Source organism: Cebidichthys violaceus, unplaced genomic scaffold (assembly GCF_023349555.1).
Source record: "Cebidichthys violaceus isolate CVI_PGR_0920_01 unplaced genomic scaffold, fCebVio1.0.p SCAF_37, whole genome shotgun sequence".
NCBI lineage: Eukaryota > Metazoa > Chordata > Actinopteri > Perciformes > Stichaeidae > Cebidichthys > Cebidichthys violaceus.
The window spans coordinates 2,090,091-2,114,546 of NW_027176561.1; the positions used below are offsets into that span (position 1 = coordinate 2,090,091).

Consider the following 24,456-nt stretch of genomic DNA (forward strand, 5'->3'; position numbering starts at 1 on the left):
AGTAGTAGTAAATAAGTATAATTAAAACACTCATGTTAAGTAGCTACAATATCTCAAAAATTATAATTATGTATGGTACTTGAGTAAATGTACTTTCACCACTGGTTAATGTTATTAACTTCATTAGGCTGCCTTCAGGAGGTTTACCTGAAGGCAAACTGAAATTCCAATGAGAAATGGATCAGTAAATATCAATAACAATAGAAAACAATGACAAGACTTTGCATTATTTCCCCAAACCCTCAAATCTCACAATAAGTTTATTTCCCAAAAGGGAGGCGCGGCCACAGAGGACAGGGAAATAGGAATTATGGTCCGCCCTCTGGAAGCAGCTCACACAGACACACAGAGGAATCCTGGAGGAGAGAGAAAGAATAACAGCACTTTTACTTTGAAACTGGGGAAGCCTCACACTCCTGGACTCAGACATGCGCTGGAAAAGTGAAGTCAAAGTAGAGTGTTGCGTCGTTAACGAGACAGAAAACGGATTTCTGTTGTCCAACGATGAGGTGAGTCATGCAAATGAAAGACGGACGTTGTCATCAGCAGGTCGAGGTGTGAGTCAGTCGGTGCGTAAAACCGAGTCGCAGATTAAATAAATACTAATCGAAATTGCTTTGCCAATTAAATTAAAGTGGGCTTCCAGTAAAGTCGGTGTAGCCGGCCCTCCACAGGCTGACAGCTCAGTATTTTCACAATTTTAAGAAATGTCGAAGAAAATTACCCCTCCCCTGAATTCTGCAATTAAAAACTCAAGTAGTTAATGAGACCTCTTCACCTTTTGGTTGCCCCGGGTAGACGTTTGTGGCGAACTTAGCCTTTTTAATTGCTGTTATTAAAAAAATCAAACCCCTTTTCCCACCCCGAGACCTCGCGCTGTTTTGTTTCTGATTGACACGTGAAATTGGTGCGTCGGAGGGGTGTTTAACCACAGCGCGCGCGCGCATGCAAGCGAGCAGTTGCTGGCTCACAAATGCAGATCTCAAGAACATAATGCACATAAGGATAAGTATTAGCTCAAGTGTTGTCTGTTTATGTACGTAATGGCGATCCTTCTCTTTTAAATGTCATTGTGGTAATCGTCCGCGTTGTCATGGTGAAAAGTGAAAGGCATGATATTTATGGGATGGCGCGGGGGGCATTTAAGGCAGCTGCGACCGTCTGACAGACCTGCATCCTCTTCCCAACGTGTAGCTTCTCGTCATGTGCGAAGATTGCAAAGGAGACGAAGAGCTGCTAGACAAATGCACTGAGGACAGGAGAGACATTATGGTAGGAACTAAAAACCTATTCTCCAAAACAGGTCGAGGGCGAACGAGAGGCCATTGTGTTTTTTTTATTGACGGATACAGTTTGACATATTCTTGACTGTGGACAACAAAATGAAAACACTTTCGGCAAATATGAAGAATATTTCTGATAGACCTAAAATCAGCATCTAAGATCAGCTAACTTTATTTTAGCTAATTAGGCAACGAGTGAGACAAATTCAGTTTGATTTAGGGTTAGGGTTGTCATTCAGTTAGTGATAACAGCTTCTAATATTATTCTGTAAACTAACTTTATTTATCACGTTTTAAGATAACATATTGACACATATTTAATCAAATTGTGTTGAGCCAGAAAAACTAGAATCTGAGTTTTTTCTTTTTTTTTTTTTACAGTTTTTCATGAAGTTGGTGAGCTGAGTTCAAACACGTTATGTATGCTGTTTAGGCTACACTGTACCGTATGTACGGGGTGGACGCGCATAATTTTCTAACCGCACGTCTGATCCCCTCAGGGCGCGCCGGTGGAAGTTTTGGATGAGGACGCGTCGTCGCTGCAGGCGATGGCATCGGCACCTCTGTTAGGCAGAGCTGTGTGTGCGAGCTGCAACGGGGAAATTGTGGATAAATATTTATTAAAGGTAAACACTTTTTTTTTTTCCAAGGACTGCTTTTTTTAAATTTTGGATCATGAGTTTTTTTTCTCGGTTGCTTTTGGATGTCTTTGAGTTTTAAGGCACGCGCAGGTATCCATACAGACCTTACACCGTGATTGACTTCTGCTGATTTAAATTGATCCCGTCTCTGCTTTAGGTTAACGACTTGTGCTGGCATGTGCGCTGTCTCTCCTGCAGCGTGTGCCAAACCTCACTTGGCAGCCACACGAGCTGCTACATCAAAGAGAAAGAGGTGTTCTGTAAACTGGATTACTTTAGGTATGTGCATCGACTGTTATCAGCGCAGCTCAAACGACAACCACAGCTATCGGAACGAAATAATTTAAAGAAGCGCTTAATAATTAATATATTATAATGCATATTGAGGAATATTAATTGCAATAATAACAGTCGCAAGACTTGACATTTCACTTTGCTTTGAGCTGGATATTTTTTAAAACTTTTTTTGTTTTATCTTTATTTTAATTCCAAACAAAATGTTGCTGAGCAAAGGATGTATGACTTCTATACGAGGAGACGAGACTATTGCTCTTTGACTAATTCCATTTAACACGGACTACTTTATCTCAAAATTTAACAAAGGCAGCTGCATGTCAGAGTGTTTATCCAGTGGTCCAGGTTCAATTCTAGACTTATTCTGCTGGATAAAAAAGTTCAAAATAAAGATGCCTTTAAACGCCCTCGGGTCAGCTTCAGCATGCGGGTGTCTAATTTGCGTGACCTTCACCTGCAGAAGATTCGGCACCTGGTGCGCGTGCTGCGGCCGGAACATCCACTCCACAGACTGGGTCCGCCGGGCTAAGGGCAACGTGTACCACCTGGCCTGCTTCGCCTGCTTCTCCTGTAAGAGGCAGCTGTCCACCGGGGAGGAGTTCGCTCTGGTGGAGGAGAAGGTGCTCTGCAGGGTCCACTACGACTGCATGCTGGACAACCTCAAGCGGGCCGTGGAGAAGGGTGAGCCGGCCGGCCCGGTGTCCGCTGAAACACTCTTGTTTTTACTTGAAGTCATTTCCAATTGGAGGCCGGAAGAGTAACTTAAATTACTTATGAGTATGTTCCTCCAGATCTGTTATATTTTGACATAAAAAGACACAATATTTCCTTTTATCTTTAAAAGAAAAAAATATATATGCATCACAAAACTCAGATTTTTAAACTAATGCAATTTGAGATGAAATGTATTAAAAAGGCCTAATCTGAACACACAGTGGTTTTCCAACATGTAGGCCCTATATCATGTCGTGAGAATCTATTTAAAATTAAAGTGAACTTGTCCCAGACATTTTTAATGGCTTGGTTTATTTTTTATTTAACAGGTTTAAAATATACTGTATTTCAAATAAACAGATTTCTTAATTCTGTGCTGAACATTTCAATTTGTTTTAATCTGAATATCTGCTCTTGTTGCAGGAAACAATGTTAACATGGAGGGGGCTGTGCCCACTGAGCAGGAGATTAACCAGCCCAAACCCTCCAAGAGAGCACGGACCAGCTTCACTGCCGACCAGCTGCAGGTCAACCTCCATCCTCACATAAAACCGACAGATAGATACATAATAAAATATACATAATAGAATTATTCTGTCATTTATGGCCTAAATAACTGAGCCTAAAAACACACTAGCCCCATCCTGTTGTGTTATTTCATTATAATTACAAATTTGTGTAATTAAGATTTAAGTTACAGGGTAAAACTAAAATAAGGTGTACATTTTAATAAACTTTTATAAATGTAGTACAGCATTTATTTTAATAAAACAGACGTGATGCAGGCAGAATGCCACAAACAAGGATGCTGGCTTTAAAAGAATAGCCTTCTTTTACAGTTTTTCCTCACTTAATAATTATAATTATGTTGTATTGTTCAGAACGCTATAAATTAATGTCCAAAATTACCCATTTTTTTATTTCCTGTTCAGTGTTTTTTTTATTCACATGTATAAATCTGTATAAATACATGTATTATTTATTAACAGCAGTGCTTGTGATACAGATAACCTTGGTCAAATCTCCACACAGCAGTTAAACAGGCATTTCCTCACGTGACAACAAAGTAACCCTGTGTGATGTTTCAATCGCGTTCTTTTACCTCTGAACATGCAGGTGATGCAGGGACAGTTTGCTCAGGACAACAACCCCGATGCCCAAACGCTGCAGAAGCTGGCGGAGCAGACGGGCCTCAGTCGAAGAGTCATACAGGTCAGTGGAGGAAATGGATGATGTAATCTACAGTATGATCCTCCTACTTAGAGAGAGGAGAGAGTTAAACATAACCACTATATGCTGGTTAAACATGTACAAAACCAGAAGAAAACATAAATTATAGCATTAAACATACTTGTTTATGCTTTAAAATAATACTTGTTTGTGTAAAACCTTATTTAAATGTTTTGTATGTGAATAGCCAGCTTTGCACATCATCCATACTATGATGCATTATTGGTTTATGATTATTGATGTATTATTGTGCATTTTAAAATAGCTGCTTGAGGTGAAGCTATAGTTTTAAATACTTTAAATTATGCTGGACAGTTTGATCCACAGCAGTGCATTGTATTTCAAATATAAAAATATGAATTGACAAAGTAACTGTTATGTACAAAGTACCTCAATTTCCTCTGAAGCCACACAATGGGAGTGTTTTAACATAAGTAGTGGCAAACTCTCTGTAAGGTTATTTAGTTTACGGAGCTGTGGTTCCAGTCGCACAGCTTTAAATGAACGGTTGTGAGACAGTTTCCAATGGTCTGATAGTGACGATGGTTTTCCTCACCGGGGGCAGAAGTGACTCCTCCACTGTCACAGCATGAGATTTCTTGGCTGAGAGATAAAAGCTCGTACGGATTACAGGCGATCGTAAACCCCACACTAATCATCTCTGTGCTTTGTGACGATGGATGCTTCTGTCACGGCTTGTTACGACCAAACGTATCCCTCCTCGTCCCGTACAGGTCTGGTTCCAAAACTGCAGAGCGCGCCACAAGAAGCACGTGAGCCCCAACCACACCTCCAGCACCCCCATGAGCTCACTGCAGTCCAGCCGGCTCTCCCAGCCCACCCTGACCCCCGAGGAGCTGCAGTACACAGCGTACGGTGGCCCGGAGGGATCAATGCTCTCTGCGCTACACTCCTTCATAGACAGTGAGCCCCAGCCTTTTCATGATTTTTACTATATGACAAATTCCTATTTTAACATTTGAAATATTATATTGTTATGGCTTATTTCAATTTAACTATATCTTAAGTATTGCGACTAACAAAAGGCACTAATGAAGGTCGCCTCATGATCTCCTTCTTTATGTGATTGAACCTTTGGCTCTGAAGAGAGTGAGTCAGAGAAACAGATAAGCGTTAAGTTATTTGCTGATGTTTTTAGGTTATTTAAGTAACATTTTAAAAGTCTATTCTAAGGTTGAGAGCATTGGTGATTTTTCTAAAGTATCAGGTTACAGCAGGGGTCGGCAACATTTTTGACATGTGGTGCCAGTTTAACATTTTAATGTTACAGTTTAAAAACAAAAACAGTTTAATTATGACACTACATCAAAATTTAAATCTCCAATGGTTCTGTCATTTCATACCATCCATATAGGCAACGTGCAGAGCAACATTATTTACAAACATTTTTCCTCCCATAATCAGGTCATTGTAATTCGTCCACCACCTCATCATCAACCCTACGAATTTTCCACCAATCTTCAGGAATAAACCTAACAAATTCTAGGCAATGAGTAGCAGCCAATCAGAGGCAGAGCAGGGCGGGTCTTGGCCTAAGGTTGCCTATGGGTTATAGGATGAACATCGAAAAAGATGTCCGTCCGGAAGGCCACAGTGCACATCACTGCTCATGATGCAAACCAGTGTTGCTGCTTCTACAAATATATAATAATAATAATGATAATTATAATTTGTCACTTTCTGTATTTTTAAGGAAAATACTACAAGTCACCAGGAGTTTTAATAGAAAAAATAAAAGCTTTCACAATTACAACTGCTAGAAAAATGGACATTTATTTTTTGAAAATGAATGATGTCTAAATTAAAATTATATATATATATATATATATATATATATATATATATTTGTAAATATTAATATAATTTTTGGAAACTGTAATGACTCCAGTGCTCTCTGTGCTTGCCCACAGTACACTCCCCTCCATCCATGTTTCAACCGCTGCTGCCGGCCCACGCCATGACCTCCCTGCCTGTGTCTCACGCCTGAGCTGCTCTCTCTCTTTCTCACACACACACACACACACGCACACACACACACACGCACACACACGCAGCAGCCTCAGTCATCCACCAGCGGTCGGCCGTCATTAGCGGCCGCAGTATTCAGATCTTCATGGTAAATATGAATTAATTTCAAGTGAACCATAAAACGTTTCCTTTTCTTGAACGGCCAGTAATTCATTACATGTTGACCTTCTTTGAAAACACTTAACTCGCCGTATCATGGATGACTATAATTTGTACTGTATAATGTGAAAATGGAAAAGTTTCAGTGTACATCATTGGATTGTGACATATGACATCATAGATTTATATTTGTTTGTGTAGTTGGTGACACAGTTTGACCGTGCTACTCTGAGTCAAAGACACCAAAATGACCCAAAATGTCAAATCATTATGAAGGTGAACTTGAAATTGTTTATATAACAGTGTTTGGATATTGCAATTTAATTTATTTATTGTATGTGAAGTCTGTTTTGTAAAATAAATGTCTAATTTCACAAACCTGCGCTGAATGAATGAAAACAGATATCTAGTGATCCGGTGACAGCGGACATGCTGCAGTGGTTAGAGCTGATTGTGCATTTTCAAAATTTGGCAACAAAGTACATGCATTGTAAAAAAAACAAAAAACTATTTATTGATTAAAACAGAAATAACAAAACATCTACTATTTAAATACAATATACTCTGCTGGAAACACATGCAACCTTTACTATATAAATAAATATATGACAGAGGCATTTATCCTGTCAGCTTTCTGCACAAATGAGCCAAAATAAATAAAAGCGGTTGGAGTATTGACAGGTTTGAGCGCTGCGTCTCCAGAGTTTCACTTTTAAGAGTCTGCGGTAAGAAAACTGATGCAGGTTCTAGCGAGGAGAGCAGATTTACTTGTGTCTACTTGTTGACTGTGGTTGACCAAAAGAATCTAATTTACAGACATGCGAGGGAGGGGGAAGGAATATAAAACCACTTTTTACTTCACTTATCAGATCTCAGGTATTCACCCTCATGGGAATGAAACTAAAAACCTGAACCATGACCATAAAGATCCACAATTCTACCGGTGTAGTTATTCAGTATAAACAAAAGGAACAACAACATGCGTATACTCACTGGTAATGTGCCACACTGAGCGCTACATGCATCATTTCTCTCCTTTCAAATACACAGGCACAGTTGTTTTGCTTTTACTGAATGGTTACATGGTGCGTGTCCCAGCGTGTTCAGCTCAGATGGAGGCAGGAGTGAGAGCGGCGCTGTCACTCTGAGGCCCCCGTGAGGGCCGATTCTCAGGTTTGACAAACACGCCACGAAGATACAAGCATGAGTCACATCTCAAGGATCTGAAAGCGAACATCATTTCAAGTGACGCATGGATCCATTCAGGGAAAAAAGGAAAACACCAGCGGAAGTTTGAAGTCTGTGAAACACAAGGACACAGCAGCTGTACCACTCATTTATTTCATCAGTCATTTTACCAACAAGGTGGTGACGTCCAAACCTGCAAATCAAACCTCTTTGCAGAGAACTTTCTCCAGAGTTTCCAGATTCTGATTCAAGGACAAAAAACTAAAAACGGCTGCATCCCCAACAGGATTGCATCAACTAATCAAAAATGTGGTCAAAGAGACTGCATCGTCCACACTAGTGGCTCACCAGTAATACCAACATTCAAACTGACATCAGTTGTGTTGCATGTCTGAAGCCAGAAATGTGCTTTGACGTAAAAAAGCAACAATGTGAAAACGGTAAATAAAAAAATACAAAAACACAACCTGATAAACAGAAAAGGTTCTGGTCGAATAACACTTTAGTAACGCAACAATACTTCCCATGGACCAGCTCCACTTTGGATCAACACCATGAGCAACAGTGATGAAACAATTTAACGTTGTTTAAACTGAAGTTCACGACTTCGACAAGAAATGTTGCCGTTATGTTTTGTTCAATCCTCAGAATTAAGGTGATACTCTACCCAGATCTATCTTGGCAGAAGCAAAGACTGAAGTGTCGTACTTCATAGGGAGCACAGTGGTTGTTTATGCTGGGTATTAAACACAAAAAGGATCATAGAAACATCTCAAACCTGGGAGAGTATCACTTTAAGAGCACTCAACGTAATGGTAAGCACGAGTAACACGTCAAGGTTCTGTGTTCTTTGCTGCAGCTGAGAATAAACCTGTGACTTTATGGTCGTGTGACGTGCTTCCAAAGCACCAAACACAACATTCCTCATGCTTCACCTTCCATTCATAGCCCTAACAGTGAAAAGCCATCGCTGGCTGCTGAGTATCCCTTCAACAAGTTCTATAAAAATGTCAACAATTAAAAGCATCTTCAAATGTAAATTATGTAGCTGCAGGATGCAATTAGACCCTCAATGTGGAGTTTCTGAGACAAAAAGGCACTTAAAGAGTGAAGCACTGTGAACTGCTCCTTGGCAGTTAAATATATAAACAGTGGACGCAAATACGTTTCTCAATGTGAGACAATATGAGGTCAAAAACTGTGATAACACAATACACAGGTGAGCTGGCGTTTGACCATTTCATGGAAGAACTAGTTCAGTCAGCTGTAGCATTCACATCTCAACAACTGTACACATAAAACGTCTGGTGATGAATGGCGCCACTAAGTGGTGAAAACCAGCAACTACAAGATATTAAATGACATTTACCACAATCTCAATAAAGAAAGAAATCACTCATTCCAATAGGAACTTAGTGTGAAGTATGACTGTGGCTGTATAAAACTATACATATCAATATATGTCTGTTATAACTATAACATAAAAAACTATATATTTACAAGAACTTGGTGTGACATTGTACACCATCCAATAAAAATACTTTTGTATACAAACTAGTGAGCTATAAATACAAACTAAATATCAAGTCCATAAATCATTAGTATAGAGTTAGTTAGTCCATTATAGTGTACAGTTGCAACTTGTGTACACTTCAAATACATTTGGCAAAATGCTTACTGCCACATGTACCATGCTTTGCTCTCGAGCGTTTCTTTGGTCTTTCCTCTATCTCCTGCCGGGCGTCTGAACGTTTTTCTTGTTGACGATATTCATCAAGGTTTTGTCCATGTAGAAGGGCCGGTGGGGAGAGCCGTCGTTCGCCTCCAGATCCCACACTAGGAGGCAGCAGTGGCGACAAAGATTAAATCTCAGATGCACTGGACAATACTTAAAACATTTATGTTTATTCCAAAACAATTTATTCACATTTTTCATTGGATTTCATTGATAAAAAAATGCTCCTATACAAAAAGAACACTGAATAACCTCCAGATAGATGCGTGTAGTATACTTAGTATTAAAACAGCAATACATCCGAACCATCCAATAAAAAAATTACCAAAAATGGCTTTGACATCCTTATATAAACTGTATCGCAAAAGGTTCCTGGTGTTGGGGCTAAAACCACAGATTCAGAGGAACATCTTTTTTTTTTTCTTCACAACTAGGCACATAAACTAGTGGCTGCATTCAGAAGTGTCCTGAAAACTGTCAGGTTCTGTTCAGATTCTAAGCAAAAACCATGAAATGTCTTTTGAAGTCTTGACCTCCCACAAAGTCTCTGGTTTACAGTACGTTTATGAGCATGATGGGAATGATTGCGACCTTTTTTTCCTTAATGATGAAAAATCAGAGAAACCTGTTTTCGCTAAGTGCAGAATTACACACTATTTTTGGATGTGTGCGTTAGTGTTAGTATAAATACGGTGGATCAAAGCAACCTATAAAACCGATGGTAAACATCAACAGCCAGCAACATAATCATGCTCGACAGAGGAAATAAATCACATGGTTCTCTTCCCATATGTGAAAGTGCATACAAAACATGATTTCACACGAGAAGACCAAAGTGCGACAAGAGGGTGTTCCGTAACGCCGCCTCTTTTTCATGGTGAGGCCATACGCCGTAGTCCATCAGTGGCATCTGTACATCTTAAGGTCCTTTAAGTTTGTTTAATGCAAAAATGCTCTTATCATATTCATCTCGGTCTGTGCGTCCGTCCTGCGAGTTGACACGTACCCTCTCAGTAAGGCAGAGGTCAGCAGAGAATACAGAGAAGGAAAGGAAAATAAGCGTGGCAGAAAAAAAGGCAAGTATCTGAGTTTGGCTCAAGAGAGGAAGTAAACTGGTCTTTTCTAGTCCCCCGAGCCTTTTTCTGGGAGGAACTGAAGTAAAAGCGTGTCCTTTTATGTCAAGACCATCCCCGACCAGGCCGGGATGCGTCCAGTTTTGATGCTTAGCCCTACAGTACTCGCTCTCGAACGTCCGGACCCCTCACACTTACAGTAGATATGGAGAAGTGAGTGAGAGAGTTCAATTAAAAAAAAAAAAAAAAAAAGTCTGCACGTCGCTCAGGAGGCAGCGCATAATTTGGCACCCTCCTCTCCTTTGCGCAGGATCTTGTGCAGGCCAGGAGACATGTAGTAAGGCCTGGAGGGAGAACCGTCGTTCCTCTCCAGGTCTTCACCTGAGACCAGGTAGCCGGCACAGCGGAGGACAGGGGGAGCAGGAAGAGCAGGAAGAGCACACAGAGTGATAGCCAGAAAGAGAAAGCAAAGCAGAGACTTAGTAGAGATAAATACTCAAAAAGGCCGTGCAGGAATTAAGAGAGCCGAGTGAGCGGGAGCCAGCTTCAGTTGTCATTTAGGGTCAGTTTTAAAGAAGGAAGGAGTTAAATTTAGCAGCTGACGAGCTACTAGACATTTGATCTTTAACCATCGTAGCAGCGCTCATTACAAGTAGTCATACTTTCACATTGTGTCATGTAAATTACTGAACGAAAACCCCAGCATACTTACAAAAGCACAGGAACAACGTGTCCACACACATCGCATAGACGTTAAAAAAGCCATGTGCAATCATGTAGGATCCAAATATCACCGTCTGGAAGAATCAACAGGTCGAAGTCAGTCTACACCGTCAACGTGTTTTATTATGCCATCTGACGTGGCGTCACTTCCCACAATTAAGAAAAAAAAGATGAAACCCAGTGACCATTGTAATCTACGCCACAGAGACAAACGTCATCCCTCACACGTAACACCAGGAAGTGTGTGTTGTCTCTGTTGTGGGGACAGGTGAGGCGTTAGACATGTTGTCATGGAGGAGGAGGCCTACCTGCAGGTCTTCATGGAAATGAGCAGAGTCACCAAGAAACAAAACTACTTACACATTTAGAAGGCTTCATTTTAAATCAGTTCTAAATTATTAAATTGAATCAGTCATGCTTTGCAAAAAATGTGACAAATGTAAAGGCGGAAGATAAGCTATATGAATAATAAATACTATAATACATATATTTTAACACCAGTGGAAAAAAAGCAGAATAACTTTTCATACTGTTGCTCCAGCAGCCTTGTAATGTATCTCTACAGTTATTTAAACAAAACACAATTACACAAGCACTCTATTTAAAAGATGAAGGCTGAGCCAGAGACACAACATAGAGGAAGGAAGGTTCTGAGTAAAACTGAGCACCCCCGAGCGTCTGGACGAAATCTGTTGTGTGCAGAGTGAGTAGTCCAAGTCTGAATACAAACATACCTCCACCTCACAAAGAACCTAGGGTTCAGTCTCAGTTGTTATTGCTGGTACAATTACGCGTTAAAAAGCCCACATTTTGAATTCCTTACCAGAAGTGGGACCCAGGAGTAATTCAGGGATGGCACCTCCTCTTGAATGACAGGTATTTTACGTGTGAAGAAGAAAAATGCCAGAACACCTGAAAAAACATAAAAAAAAGCCTTGAAATGGTTCCTTTATAAACCTTTAAAGACCAAACATAAATACATAAAGGATTCTTGGATGAATCAACAGGGGGGTTTCCGACAGCAAGCAGCACAAATCATCCTAAAAAGCTCTTTAAAAACTGGTTGAAAGGGGAAACATTAAAGCCTTAAGAGCACACATACTTGTTCTGCTACATTTAGATCAATAAATCTTACATTAGTGAAACCTGAGGACAAATAGCTCAATATTTACTGTACAGGGATTTGCAAGGGCAACTACTAGGATTAATTGAATGTAAGAGATTTAAATCATTTTCACAGAGCAGCAGACGACCTTTGCAACAGTAAATTTAAACTCGAGCGGAAATAAGAGTATGTGAGGATGTGCACAGGAGAAATAACTGGGAGTGAGACGATTCATCATCCAGCTAACATTCAGGAGGATATCTCATCCCGTCTGTCACTTCACAGACTGCAGGGGACATGAAACTCACCAACACTTCCTGAAATAAGCAGTTTCCCCAAGAAGAGCAGAAAGTCTGTCACCTTGTCCAGGACAGCCACCCTACAGAGGAGGAGAGAACAGCCAGAGTGGAGGAGAGAGAGGCAGGCAATGTCACACACTGAGACGCCATTAAATACACGTCGAGAATGCTAACAAGCAAAAAGGTTCAATGCTCAAAACACACATCCTGATTGCTTCACAGAGTTATAAGCAAACCTACAAATCTTTTTGTCTTAGCCTGGCTTAGTTAATAATCTATACTCTGACCTTATTTTAGCAAACGGATCTACAAGAGAGGGCTTACCGAATAACGTTCCTCATCAAGAGGAAGAAAGCGTCCTTGGAAGAGGTGCAGAAGCTCTTTCCGTATATTGCTATCTGTTGGCGAGAGAAAAGTAGAGAGTAATGAAACGTTGAGAAACAAGCCAAGCCAACTAAAAACAGATATTTGCAATAAATCAGAGGTTTCTTAAACTCACCATAATGTATGCGTTTCTGTTTATGAACTTGATGAAACGTTCCAGGCACCAGAAGCAGCATTTGAGGCAGCAAAACACAAATCGAGCACATTTGTTTTGGGAACCTGCGGAAAAATCGTCAATTATCAACATCGCGTTTGAAATAACCATCAAATTGTGTACGATTTTGTGTTTTAAGAGTCACAGTTTACCTTTCAGTTTGTGATCCAGGTACTCTAGTACCACTCGGATAATCTGCACCACAGCGAGGATCAGAGAACCGAAGGCCAGAGAACCTGTGTGGTAACTGTGACAAGAGAAACCAAATAGAACTGATACTGGAACATTTGCGGAAGATTCTTAGCAGATTCAATAGATTGCTTGTATTGAGAAATGCTGTATTTATGAGACAAGCAGAATTTGACTTATATTCACACCAAACATGTTTAGGGGTAAAGAGGTACAATAGAACATGTCCTTACCGTATGGCTTGGCTAAAAGAGGAGTAGAGGGGGCATGCAGGGATGTCGTTGGGCTTCTTCAGGGCCCAGTAGTAGGAGGCGAAGGCCCCTGCCAGGGTGCACTGACCCAGCGCGATGGTGAAGTTGACCAGCCAGAGGAACACAAACAGGTTACACAGATGGAGGACCAGGATGTAGCGGTGGTACACACTCTCCCCACCGTAGAAGGCAAACATGCATTGTGACCCGGGGCACACTTTGGTCATGTTGCTCTGACTGAAGGTCTGAAAGAAAGCAACAGATTTGAGTCAGATGAGAGTATTGTGATCTCGTATTGAAGTAAATATTTCACGCTTAATTCATAGTGAGACAAACTACTCAATCACAGAAAAAAATTGTGGTGTCGCTTTTCTGTTCTTGGCTTTATCCTCCACTGTACCTCACTTTTGAACGTTAATGAATAATTTTTGCTAATGTATGAGGTAGTCCTGCATATATTAAAAGGTTGTGTGACCACATAACATATAAAAGCTTTTAGATTTCACAATTTCACATTACCTTAAACAAACCGGGGGGGGGGGGGGGGGGCAGGCAGAATGATGAATAACATTTGTCAAATAATCGTTCTTAGCAGTCAGCAACTAATGCAAACTCTATTAACATTAGAGCATTAGAGATTGATTCTAAGAACTCACTGCTAGCTATCACATTTGACTTGTAGGCAATAAGAAAAGCTATTACATTCACTTTGATTGATTGCAGACTGAGCAGGAAGTATTTAACAGAGCAAGAAGTGGAGGAGAAATGACAAGGTTACAAAAATGAAGAATGAGTGACACCAGTATTTCTCCAGACTTCATTGTGTAAGAGAGGGGAGGACTAACCTTTGGACTGCAGGTGAGGTTGGCATACATGCATTTATCATCAGCAGCTGTGACCTTGTAGACCGCGTTACCCGACGATGCTAAGAAGCTGAGGACAGACTAGTTAAGGGCAACACAAAGGGACATTTTATGCACACAGCACATCCCTAACTGCTGATAAAAGAGTCTGTTTTGCTGCTAGGTCTATTCTAAATGATTCACTGAGACACAAGAGCACAAGCTTTCTCCCAAAAACAAGTGAAAGAAGCACTATCCATGTTCTATTACTATACAATTAAAATAAATTCAGTTTTATTTGTCTAGTCCAATAGGGTTGATGATGTTGATGCATGGTCTGTTTACTCACAGGTTATTATATAAGACCTCGTGGATAACGTTAATGAACTTGATGTAGTGTGTTCCTACAGCAGAACTCTCTGAGTGAAACAGTTCATCAACGTAGCAGCAGTAAGGATACACTGCTGTGACGGCCCAGTAGGCGATGCAGATGGCCAGAAGGAAAAAGGTGATGATGGGGTAGAAGAGAGTGGACATGATGTAGCTGATGGCCCTAGAAACAAGAAGGATCAAAGTCAAACACTATTTCTTCTTTAAGGAGTCAACAGAGCTTCTATTGGTACTTACCTGCTTCCCTCCTGCAGCAACGCAATGGCGATGCGCAGCCTCGACCTCAGAAATATCAGTATGACCACAACGATGACCTCAATCACAGAGAGCGAGATCACTACAAAACAGAAGACATGCTTTATTATTAGTCAATGCAACAAATATGTTTTAACATGTCAATTTAGCATTTCAAAATAATGACGGATTCATTTTCAAAAACTCCCGTCTACAAGGATTGGAAAAATGTTATTCATATGATTGTGGTTGAGCAAATCTCAGTGGGACATAATGCATTAGAGTGGATAACAACATACTGAAGATGAGCCACGTTTGGCGGAGCTGAAGATAAATGCTGAAGTCGGTGTGGAAGCCGATATCGGAGATGACGACGTCAGCGCCGGGCTTCCCGCTCAGAGTGCTGTACTCCCAGTAGCAGTGCCAGATGCCTGAGAGACGCAGAGAGAAAGAATGAACGTCAGGAAAAGATGCAACAGGTAAGGCAAGACTCATCTAAATCTGCCACAGTTTGCCATGACAACAGCACAGCACATGGCTAAGACAGGTGAAAACATGTGGGCAACATCTCTAACAAAGTGTACAAAGCATACAGTAGCCACCGGCAATGTGAGGCAACCGTCTGTGGTGAATTCTCACCAAAGCCGATCGCAGCGATGACTCCGAACATAATGAGCCACAGGAGCACACCGGCAGTGTAGCGCAGCAGGAGGATGAAGGCCAGACTGACCACCATGGTGATCACCAGACCACTGCAACAACACAGACACATACTGGGTACTGAAGTTACAGGGTAAACATTTGATTAAGTTTCATCTTTTATATCACTCTATAAAGAAGCACATCATCCATTAGGAGAGTGAAAACCTTCTTACAAGAGGATCCAGTCCCAGGAATTTGCATAATCCTCAAAGATCTTCATGCCAACTTCTTTGGCATTCAGCAGACTGGAGAGACCTCTGTGATGGAGTCACAAGGTGAGAAGGGAACGAGTGGGAAGAGGAGAGATGACAATAAAAAAGGGATTTAATAAGGACACAGAGACGGACTGGGGCAGGTTTGTGATTCTGCTCCTAAAAATGTACTTACTAGGGTTTCTCAAAAACATGTTGACACTTTACTCATCTTTGATGCTCTTACGATGAAACAAAGATGGATACAGTTTAAAATTGCTTTTTGATATTCTCAGCTTTAAGAGCTACGTATTGGGTTATGAAGGTAAGGAGAGAAGTAATCTAACTATAATATCAAAGAGCCACAAGACAGCGTTAGTGTTGCTGAAGAGCTATGCAGCAATAGTTGCTTCGGTATGGCGGTGAATGGTACAGCAGCATGTTACTGAATGTGATACAGAGGAGCAGCTAGTGGAAGAGCACATATTAATGGATGTGTCAGGTCAAGAACACAGTTATTTATAGTCACAGTACAGGTCAAGTGTCCGATAACTAATAAAACTAACTAAGTGCTTCAAATACTCAGCATAGCAGACTCAAGATAATTTGTATTGTTTTTTTAATCTGTTTTATTTGTCATCTAAATTCATCTTTATTTAAGAAAACTCAAATGACTCAATCTGTTCTGTTTTGATATTTGAACTTAACCTTTCCCTGTGAAAAAAACAAAAAAATGTTAAGCAAAGACAAATGTCTCGTCTATTGTGTCAGTGTATTTAAAGAACTCTGGTAATGAAAACCAGATGTTGAGATGTCCACGGGGAGAATATAACTACCAGACTGGTAACACAGTCAGAACACAGAACATTGCTCCTGCAAAATGTGACCGCAGAGACGCTGCCCTATGACTCAGATAAATGTCTAAAGTACAGGCCGAGGAGGGACAGAGGACGAGCTAACATCGCTACGGGACAAACACCAAGCAAGAAGATGAAGAGCTGTTATTCAGCTCCCTAAAGGTCACTGAGTCTATAGACGAGAGTTTGGATCATATCCAGCACTGTTATGCAAACCTGCATTCATATCTAGATCCAGGGAGCAAACCTAACGACCACCAGGGGGCACCACATCACCCTCCATGTTATTTGACACCCAAAGTAGTAGATGACTGGATGTTTTGAGGTAGATGTATTATATATGCCACAAACAATTGTATTAATCTGTCCTGATTCCCGTCCACTGCTGCAGGTGGAGGGAAGCAGGAACAGATTGTTTATGATGAAGAGGCGGGGTTAGTCTACTGGCTACAGCGGAGGCAAAAGTTAAAAAGCTATAATAAATCATGTTTGAGACCTTTCCACTCCTTGCTGCATGGCCGTTACTTGGCTACGAAAAGAAAAGCATTAAAGCACATTATCTTTCACAAGTTGGGTCCCGGCAGACACAGAATCATGTATGTTAGAATATCAGCTCACTGGTTTAAATACATGATTTCTCTGCTTATCCAACATTTGAAGCTATCTCAGTCCATTAACATGTCTGTCGATGGCGTAGATTTACAAAGCAGCTGTTGTGAGCTCGTAGGCACACCTGAAGTTCGAGTCTTGAACTTGCGGGTTAGCTGCATTTTCATGCAATAAACGTGCAAACGACTTTGAATGTGGTTGGACACATTGCTGGGCGTCAGTGACTTGCCCACTTGTCCTACCCTGTCATATTTGTCCAGAGCTCTGTGGATGCAGAGTGGGCAGCCCTATTGACAGTATAACAGTTTTAAATCACTTGAAAATAAAATATGGATACATGTTCTTTTACTACAGCAAAAATGCCAATTCTCGATCTCATGTACATTACTTTTAAATTGTTTGCATAACTTAACTGGTTGAACAACAAGGATAAAGATTCACATTGCAGGGAAGCAGATCTTACTTGGCAGCGTCTTTGAGGTCGAGGACACTTCTCTGGTTATTGTCACCGTCTTTGAAGAGGGTCTCATTGGCTACAGTTAAAATTCCATTTCTTGTAATGAAATCCGGGAAGCACCGCTGAAGGACTGAAACACATTTCTTTACTGGCCTGGCAAACAGATTGGGAGCCATCGTGTGTTGGTGTGATTACAGTTATTCAGATGTACTTACAGGGTCGGCTTGGCACAATCATAGACGGGCAGTCTTCATCTCGTATGACTTCTACAACCGACTGAAAGGGAAACAAAAGAGATGGCACAACAACTGAAAACAAGATATTTATCATAGTGTTTATTGTCGTTAGAGACGGAGTGGAGCGCCTTTACCATTCAATTAACTGATTCGTTGTTTTATCTGAATCGGTCCTGCAGGTTTCTGTATTTCTCTAAAGTCTTGTGGGCCTGGCTGCCAATGATTTTAATTCATATGGAATAATAACATATAAAACATAGTTTCACAGTTTAGTCTTGTGAACTAAATAATTATCAGTATGTTTTACAAACATTTAAATAATTCCCATTTTGAAAATGATCTCAGTTATAGATCTCACTTCAGCATTTAATTTGCAGAGAGCGTTGGTATCAATGATAATATTGTTCCTGAAGACCACAGAAGTCGGATGTGACGTGGTTGGATTGAATCCTTTCTGACGCAACACTGTCATGCTTGGAGGATGTGGGAATGGAAATGAGGGATTCAGTTCTAACAGTGTGACTGAGCCGTTAGGTGCACCCACACACCACCTCACTTTGTGGTTCTTACACACCACCGCGCCAACGTCACCGTCACTGAACTGCCGCCAGCCGACTGGACGGGGCTGTGATGTGCATCAGCAGCTGCTAGCTCACTTCCGGCCATCTCTCAAGTCACATTGAAATGAGCTCTTCATTATAACCACCGGACAGATAAAGTGATGAAACCTGAGGATGGATTACTTTTTTTTGTGTTTAGAGGCTTTCTTGTACAATTATATTTTCGAGAAGTGTGTCTACAACAGAAGAAGGTTTAAACTCTTGTAATTTAGAAGCCCTTTTTGCAAAAAGAGAAAATGGACCACAAACCACCGTCTCTCACCTTACTGCTAATCTCAAAGCCCGGCTGGCAGAATTGCTTGTAGTATTCCCAGTTTTTGGTATTCCACGCATCCAGTAGAGTTGCAAATCTGTCAGGGCACTTGGAGACACAGAGCTGGAGGAGGCAACACATCCACTTAATGAGACATCCCATCAATCTTGCATAATCAAGCGTGGAGGACAGGTTGGGTGAGGATCACAAAGCAGGGCAAAAAAAGGTGGTGGTAGAAGGGGCTTCATTCAGTCTCTTACCTGGGTTGTAGGGCACTGGAGGGTAATCAAAACTGCAGGATTGGCACATTTCAGCATGTTGAAGTAGAATAATCTGGATTTGTTTCTGTGGAGACAAACGGTGACGATAAGGAGAGAAGTCTGATTAGAAGGATTCAAAAGACAGAGAAGCAAAGTCTTATCAGCAAATATTTAAACACAAACGCACACATGCAGAGAGGGAGGGAGAGGGAGCCATGCAGTGAAGCCTGCCATAATTAATCACAAAGCATCACCGTGTATTGTGGTCAAATCCTTTTTGAAAGTGTAAAGATAACGCCGGGAAGCTGGCGGACAAATTGGGGAACATAATTATTCTAGCGAACAATCGTTCAAGAAAGACATTTCTCCACTCACGCATTAGGGGTGTTCTTGTGGCCACAGAACTGGCCGCGGCTATCGGTCGGATAGACGACCTTCCTGGGGTCACCATGGATCCAGGCTGAAAACACAGCGCAGCACAATTTAAACATGTGTCACCACACCAGACACAGACTCAGTGTCATCGTTCTACCTACCGAGGTACACACGGCTCTTTGTGGTCCTAAAGGAAACATGCTATCAGTCTGGGAATGTGGAGAGTAAGTCTGAGAGCTTGTATCAGCTACCTTAAGACATGTACTGCATTATTATTATTATTATTAGATATAGCTGGGTCAGAGAGGGTCCTATATGAATCTATAGAAGTGCATCAGGCCAAGGCCATGCGTGTCTCTCTGTGGACCAACCAAGAAAAAAAAGAAACACAATTAAAAAGATAACGGAAATGTATTTGGAATGTATGTATGCATGCGAATTCAGAAGAAACATCGACACAGATTAAAAAACAATAAACACATCAATCCAGTTTAATTTGTTTCTCTAGACAGGAGTAGCAGGGACCTTGAAATTAATGGTGCAATTAATTTTTACTAAGCAATTCTAAGTTTATGAAGTATTGTTTTATGAATGTGAAGCGGTAAAACAATGACAGTCTCCAAGTGTTTGACACAACAAGGATGACGAAACTTTACACATTTTACAGAAAGAACACAGAGTTATTCAGCTGATTGCAGACAATGTCAGTGTGTATTTGAAGTCACATCCATTGTCATGGCTGCTGCTCTTTTTAAATGATTGTGAAACAGTAAAAGTCCTTCTCATGCCCAGATTGAGACGTGACTCCGCAGATAACAAGCTGGCAACGGACGGCACTTTGGGGACAGAATTTGGAATTCATTTCATCCCTAAATCGTGATGTTTATCATACGTGTGAAAGACACGAGGACAGAAATGTGCGGTCAGGTGTGCTGGATAAAACAGGATATGTTTTCTGCATGAGATAGCGGGAAAGAAAAGTGGCAGATTGGGGAAAAATGAGACGGTGAAATAAAAAAGTAGAGAGAAAGAGAGAGTCAAGAAAATTAAATGAGAAAAAGGAAAACTTGAGGCAAGATGGAAATAAAGAAAAGCCAATGAGGAGATTCACCACACTGCATGGCCTCAGTCATTTGCAGACAAAGTGGACTTTGTCACACTCAAGTGAACGAGACAATTTGAAAGAAATGAGAGCCAGAGGGAAAAACAAACTACAGAAAACATACAGGCTGCATGTTGTGGTGAATCTCCCTCTTATTAAAAGACTGGCCCATTCTCTGGGGGAGCTGCATTTCTCAACTCCCACGCAATTTCAATGATCAAACATTTTGTCTAATAGCCCACCAAGAAATTATGAATAAATCAAACTAATAAAAAAAAAAAACAGCTTATGTTGTTCTTAAGTGTCAGTGCATCCTCTGGAGTTGAGCAAACTCATTTTGTTTGTGTTAAATTAGCATTTTGACAAATTATTGTCACAGGCAGACACCTTCACTTCATAACCAGACCAGAACATATCATATCGTGTGTGTGTGTGTGTGTGTGTGTGTGTGTGTGTGTGTGTGTGTGTGTGTGTGTCATTAGAACTTTGCAATCAATGTGTCAAACTCACCCACGGTACCCAGCGCGATGTACCCGAGGATGACAACGATGAAGATGACGCAGCACACCACATCAGTGCAGCTCCTGGGAGGAAAAAAAAACCAAAAATGTGTGAAAACAAATAACAGACGTGTGACACTGGAAAGATTAAAAGCTTAAAATAAGGTTATTTATGAATGGTTGTCCTGAGAAAAATACATTTTCTGTTGATTGTGTGTTTAACCATTTCCTTGTTGGTACTCATGACGGAGCTGCTGTTTATAAGTGAATCTGAGCTTTACATCTGGGTGCAGCATTTGCTACCAGGTATAACAAGGTGTCATGTGTACTCTGCTTTCAGAGAGACTGCAGTGGAGGTCTACTGACTTTCTAATGAGACTCTGAACCTCCCCCCAGAGTTAACTGTCCCACAGGCACAGACAGCTATTTGAAGTTTGCCTCTCTCCCCACAGCATCCTCAGCTTGCTAGTTTAAAGCAGCGTCTCAGAGTCTCTCTCTCTCTCTCCCTCTCCTTCTTCACTGTCTCTCTCCCAACAACAAGCTTTCATCCCCTCCTTTCCACTCAGAGAGAAGCTGTCAGTCCAGCCCCTTTTTAAAAAAACTATTCAGACTCAAGAGTACTGAGCCCAGCCTTGAATACAGCCAAGCTCAATCCACTGTGCCCAGTAGTACCATACAGATGACATACATAGGCTCCCTCTCACACCACAAATTGACTGGAGACCCTCATCTCCTCCAGCTTTCAACCCTTCTCCTCTTTCATCCAGAGGAGCGAGGCCGATGTCAAAAGGAGGCCTGAGATCAGAGATGTGACAGTGTTTCCTCTGTGTAGTTCTTTGAAGAGAGGATTGTCCTCGTTCTGTATGCAGCATGGTTACATGCTTCTACACAGGCTATACTCTTCAGCCTCCAAGTACAATTTCATGATTAAGTAGCAGACAGTGAAGAGAGGCTAGAGCACACACACATCAACCCATACAAACAGGGGCAAATACAGCTTAAATACTTATTCTTTTACATTAGTCAGTGTAGTGTTACTCAGTGTAGCCTCTTAGAATCAATTAATCAATTATCCGTTGGGGTCAGCTGTGTAATTTAAGCTTGCCTTGCAAATTATCCCAGACTGTTTATAAGTTTAAGAGCTATTTTTATAGTCCTGCATTAATAACTGCAGTAAAGCTTGAACTCCATGGTAGACTGGTTTGCTCTGAACTTAATATATATATATATATATATATATATATATATATATATATATATATATATATATATATATATATATATATATATAGAGAGAGAGAGAGAGAGAGAGAGAGAGAGAGAGAGAGAGAGAGAGAGAGAGAGAGAGAGAGAGAGAGCATGTGGAATGTTTTCTGTTCCAGCAGGGCTGCTGATTCTCCTCATTTCTCATTTTAGAATAAGATGACTCCATTATCACCACTCTCATCTGAATTACATCACGACTGTGAATACCTGCAAATTAAAAATATTATATCTCCACTCACAGACCATCTACTTTCTATCTTCAGGCAAACATCCCAACATCAGCCAAAACCTCCAAAAACTGACACTGGAAGACAAAAGACTAAACAAGCAGTTGGTTGCCATATGAAGTGAGGCTTAGGGACTTGGTGTAAACCTTTTTGTTTTTGTTTTTAAGAAAAGCGCAGCAATTATTTTTGGGAGATAATAGAGAAACAAAGGCTCTGCCTGAGGAAGACAGCTACAGTATAAAAAACACCTGACACACTACAAGCAAAGCTGTTGCTGATACCGTGCATATGATTAACAAAGAGAGACAAGGGAGTACCAATTCATCACGTTCAAGGAAAGAACAAGGGGAAAGGCTGTCAGGGTTGCCATGGCAATGGTTGAATCCCTTTAGTTGGAAGATGAGTTAGCTATCACTCAGCAGCACATCATGGATGATTAAAGGGGGAGATCTGAGGGGTTTAAAGACGACCTCGCCTCTCCTACGCCGTACTATGTTACAGTAGATCCATCTGCATTATTAAGGCAGAGTGCACACAGCACCACGGTCACCTGTGAAGCACGCATAGGTGAGCGTCGAAGAGAAGCTGACCAAGTGAGGGGAGTGAAAACATTTCAGCTTTGTTCTCTTATCTCAGAAAAGCAGGCAAAAAAAACCAAAAAAAAACTGCAAATCTATTCGGACCCTGACCCGGCCTCTTCAGATGTGAAGTGGGACCAGAGGGACCAAAGCATTGCTGGTGTACTGAACGGGGAAAAAAACAAAACATCAGTACTGGAAGTTCTGCAACAGTGAAACTCTTGTGTCAGTGTTGTATTTGTTGGGCTGATATTCTGAGAGAGCCAAGGTGACACAGATGGCAGCAGTGCCCAGAGTAGCATGAGTTCCATTGTAGTGTGAATCTGCCAGCCTGTCCCTGCTTTGTAACAGACATCAACAGGAAAGGACATTTGGAGGATCAGATTTTCACACTATGGGGATATTCCTCACGGTCATGAAGCCAAGAGTGACTTTTCTGACAAACACGGGGCTCCTTTAGGTAGCGGTCACACATGCTATGGCGGCAGGATACATTTGTTTGTGAGTGCACATCAAAAAGGCATTACTACATTGCAATACGGTTGTGCAGTTGTGGCTCCTCTGTGTATATTTTGGACACAGATTTTATCTGTGTATTATATTGTCCCAGTACACCGTGTCCACTTCTGTACGTCCTTTAGAGGACCGCTCAATAACCACGGATTACTTCAGGTTACTTCATTTCGGCACAGAGCTCGCGTGAAAACAAGACGACCGCCGAGTCGGTTCTCTCCCCGTTCTCATTAAGGAAAGCCTCTGAGCCACAGAAACATCAAAGCATCCGTGGTGCCTTCACCCAGCTGTAGCAGTGGAATGAGCTGGAGAGGGTGGGCTAAAGAGACACAGGAGGACTGAAACATGCCTTCACAGCAGCCTGCCAAACTCACATGGAACATAAAAGAGATAAGAGCCTACTTTACCTCAGAAAATAACTGAGTCATCAAAAAAGCCTGTGGCGACCCCCTCAAAGGGTTTTTGCTTTATTGCAAAATTCCGCTCTTCATTGTGCTCGGAAATCAGGTAGTCATAAAATGTAGACTTCATTTTAAATATCCTCATTTTTGAGAGGCACAATTGCCAATCCACAGTTGATAGGTCTACGATTCTAAATGAAGATCACATCTGTAAAGCACCATCACTGTCAATCTTTTTTTGACATATGTGAGCTCACTTTTAAGTGCCTAAAGTATCACACAAGTTGCCAATTTCATGTGCAGCAATTTATAAGACATCTTTTTATTCCATCTTTGGAATATACAGCGAGCTGTGTGACGTGACGCCATATTTTCTATACCCTACATTAATAGAATTGTAGCCCTTACTAGGTAGACAGTAGGCTGTAGTTC

At 41.1% G+C, this 24,456-nt stretch overlaps 2 protein-coding genes across 4 annotated transcripts in view; one reads left to right on the forward strand and one right to left on the reverse strand.

Annotated features, from left to right (window-relative positions):
• Positions 1–428: 428 nt before the first annotated feature.
• Positions 429–6,615, forward strand: LOC137884206 (LIM/homeobox protein Lhx8). 2 transcript variants are annotated; one of them, XM_068725906.1, is made up of 9 exons: positions 453–509; positions 1,195–1,272; positions 1,784–1,909; positions 2,082–2,203; positions 2,679–2,899; positions 3,356–3,459; positions 4,049–4,144; positions 4,897–5,086; positions 6,094–6,615. In XM_068725906.1, the coding sequence occupies exons 2-9, from the start codon at positions 1,204–1,206 to the stop codon at positions 6,168–6,170; spliced, it is 1,005 nt and encodes a 334-aa protein (XP_068582007.1). In that variant the 5' UTR covers positions 453–509; positions 1,195–1,203; the 3' UTR covers positions 6,171–6,615. The 2 variants fall into 2 exon arrangements, with proteins under 2 accessions (XP_068582006.1, XP_068582007.1); XM_068725905.1 differs by lacking the exon at positions 1,195–1,272 and having other exon boundaries at positions 429–509.
• A 1,017-nt stretch (positions 6,616–7,632) lies between these two features.
• The window catches only part of slc44a5b (solute carrier family 44 member 5b), a 29,864-nt gene continuing 13,040 nt past the window's right edge, over positions 7,633–24,456 (reverse strand). Inside the window, exons 3-22 of one of the 2 annotated variants that reach the window (XM_068725904.1) lie at positions 21,050–21,123; positions 19,438–19,522; positions 19,063–19,147; positions 18,812–18,925; positions 17,909–17,969; positions 17,700–17,823; positions 15,753–15,836; positions 15,517–15,629; positions 15,177–15,308; positions 14,881–14,980; positions 14,714–14,806; positions 14,257–14,344; positions 13,394–13,656; positions 13,124–13,218; positions 12,933–13,036; positions 12,758–12,831; positions 12,443–12,513; positions 11,853–11,941; positions 11,019–11,103; positions 7,633–9,334 (exon numbers count right to left, since the gene is read on the reverse strand). In XM_068725904.1, coding sequence (XP_068582005.1) covers positions 9,225–9,334; positions 11,019–11,103; positions 11,853–11,941; positions 12,443–12,513; positions 12,758–12,831; positions 12,933–13,036; positions 13,124–13,218; positions 13,394–13,656; positions 14,257–14,344; positions 14,714–14,806; positions 14,881–14,980; positions 15,177–15,308; positions 15,517–15,629; positions 15,753–15,836; positions 17,700–17,823; positions 17,909–17,969; positions 18,812–18,925; positions 19,063–19,147; positions 19,438–19,522; positions 21,050–21,123 — 2,044 coding nt within the window. In that variant the 3' untranslated portion in view covers positions 7,633–9,224. Of the gene's footprint in view, positions 9,335–9,383; positions 10,688–11,018; positions 11,104–11,852; positions 11,942–12,442; positions 12,514–12,757; positions 12,832–12,932; positions 13,037–13,123; positions 13,219–13,393; positions 13,657–14,256; positions 14,345–14,713; positions 14,807–14,880; positions 14,981–15,176; positions 15,309–15,516; positions 15,630–15,752; positions 15,837–17,699; positions 17,824–17,908; positions 17,970–18,811; positions 18,926–19,062; positions 19,148–19,437; positions 19,523–21,049; positions 21,124–24,456 lie in introns of those variants that run through there. The other variant, XM_068725903.1, reaches the window with a different exon arrangement.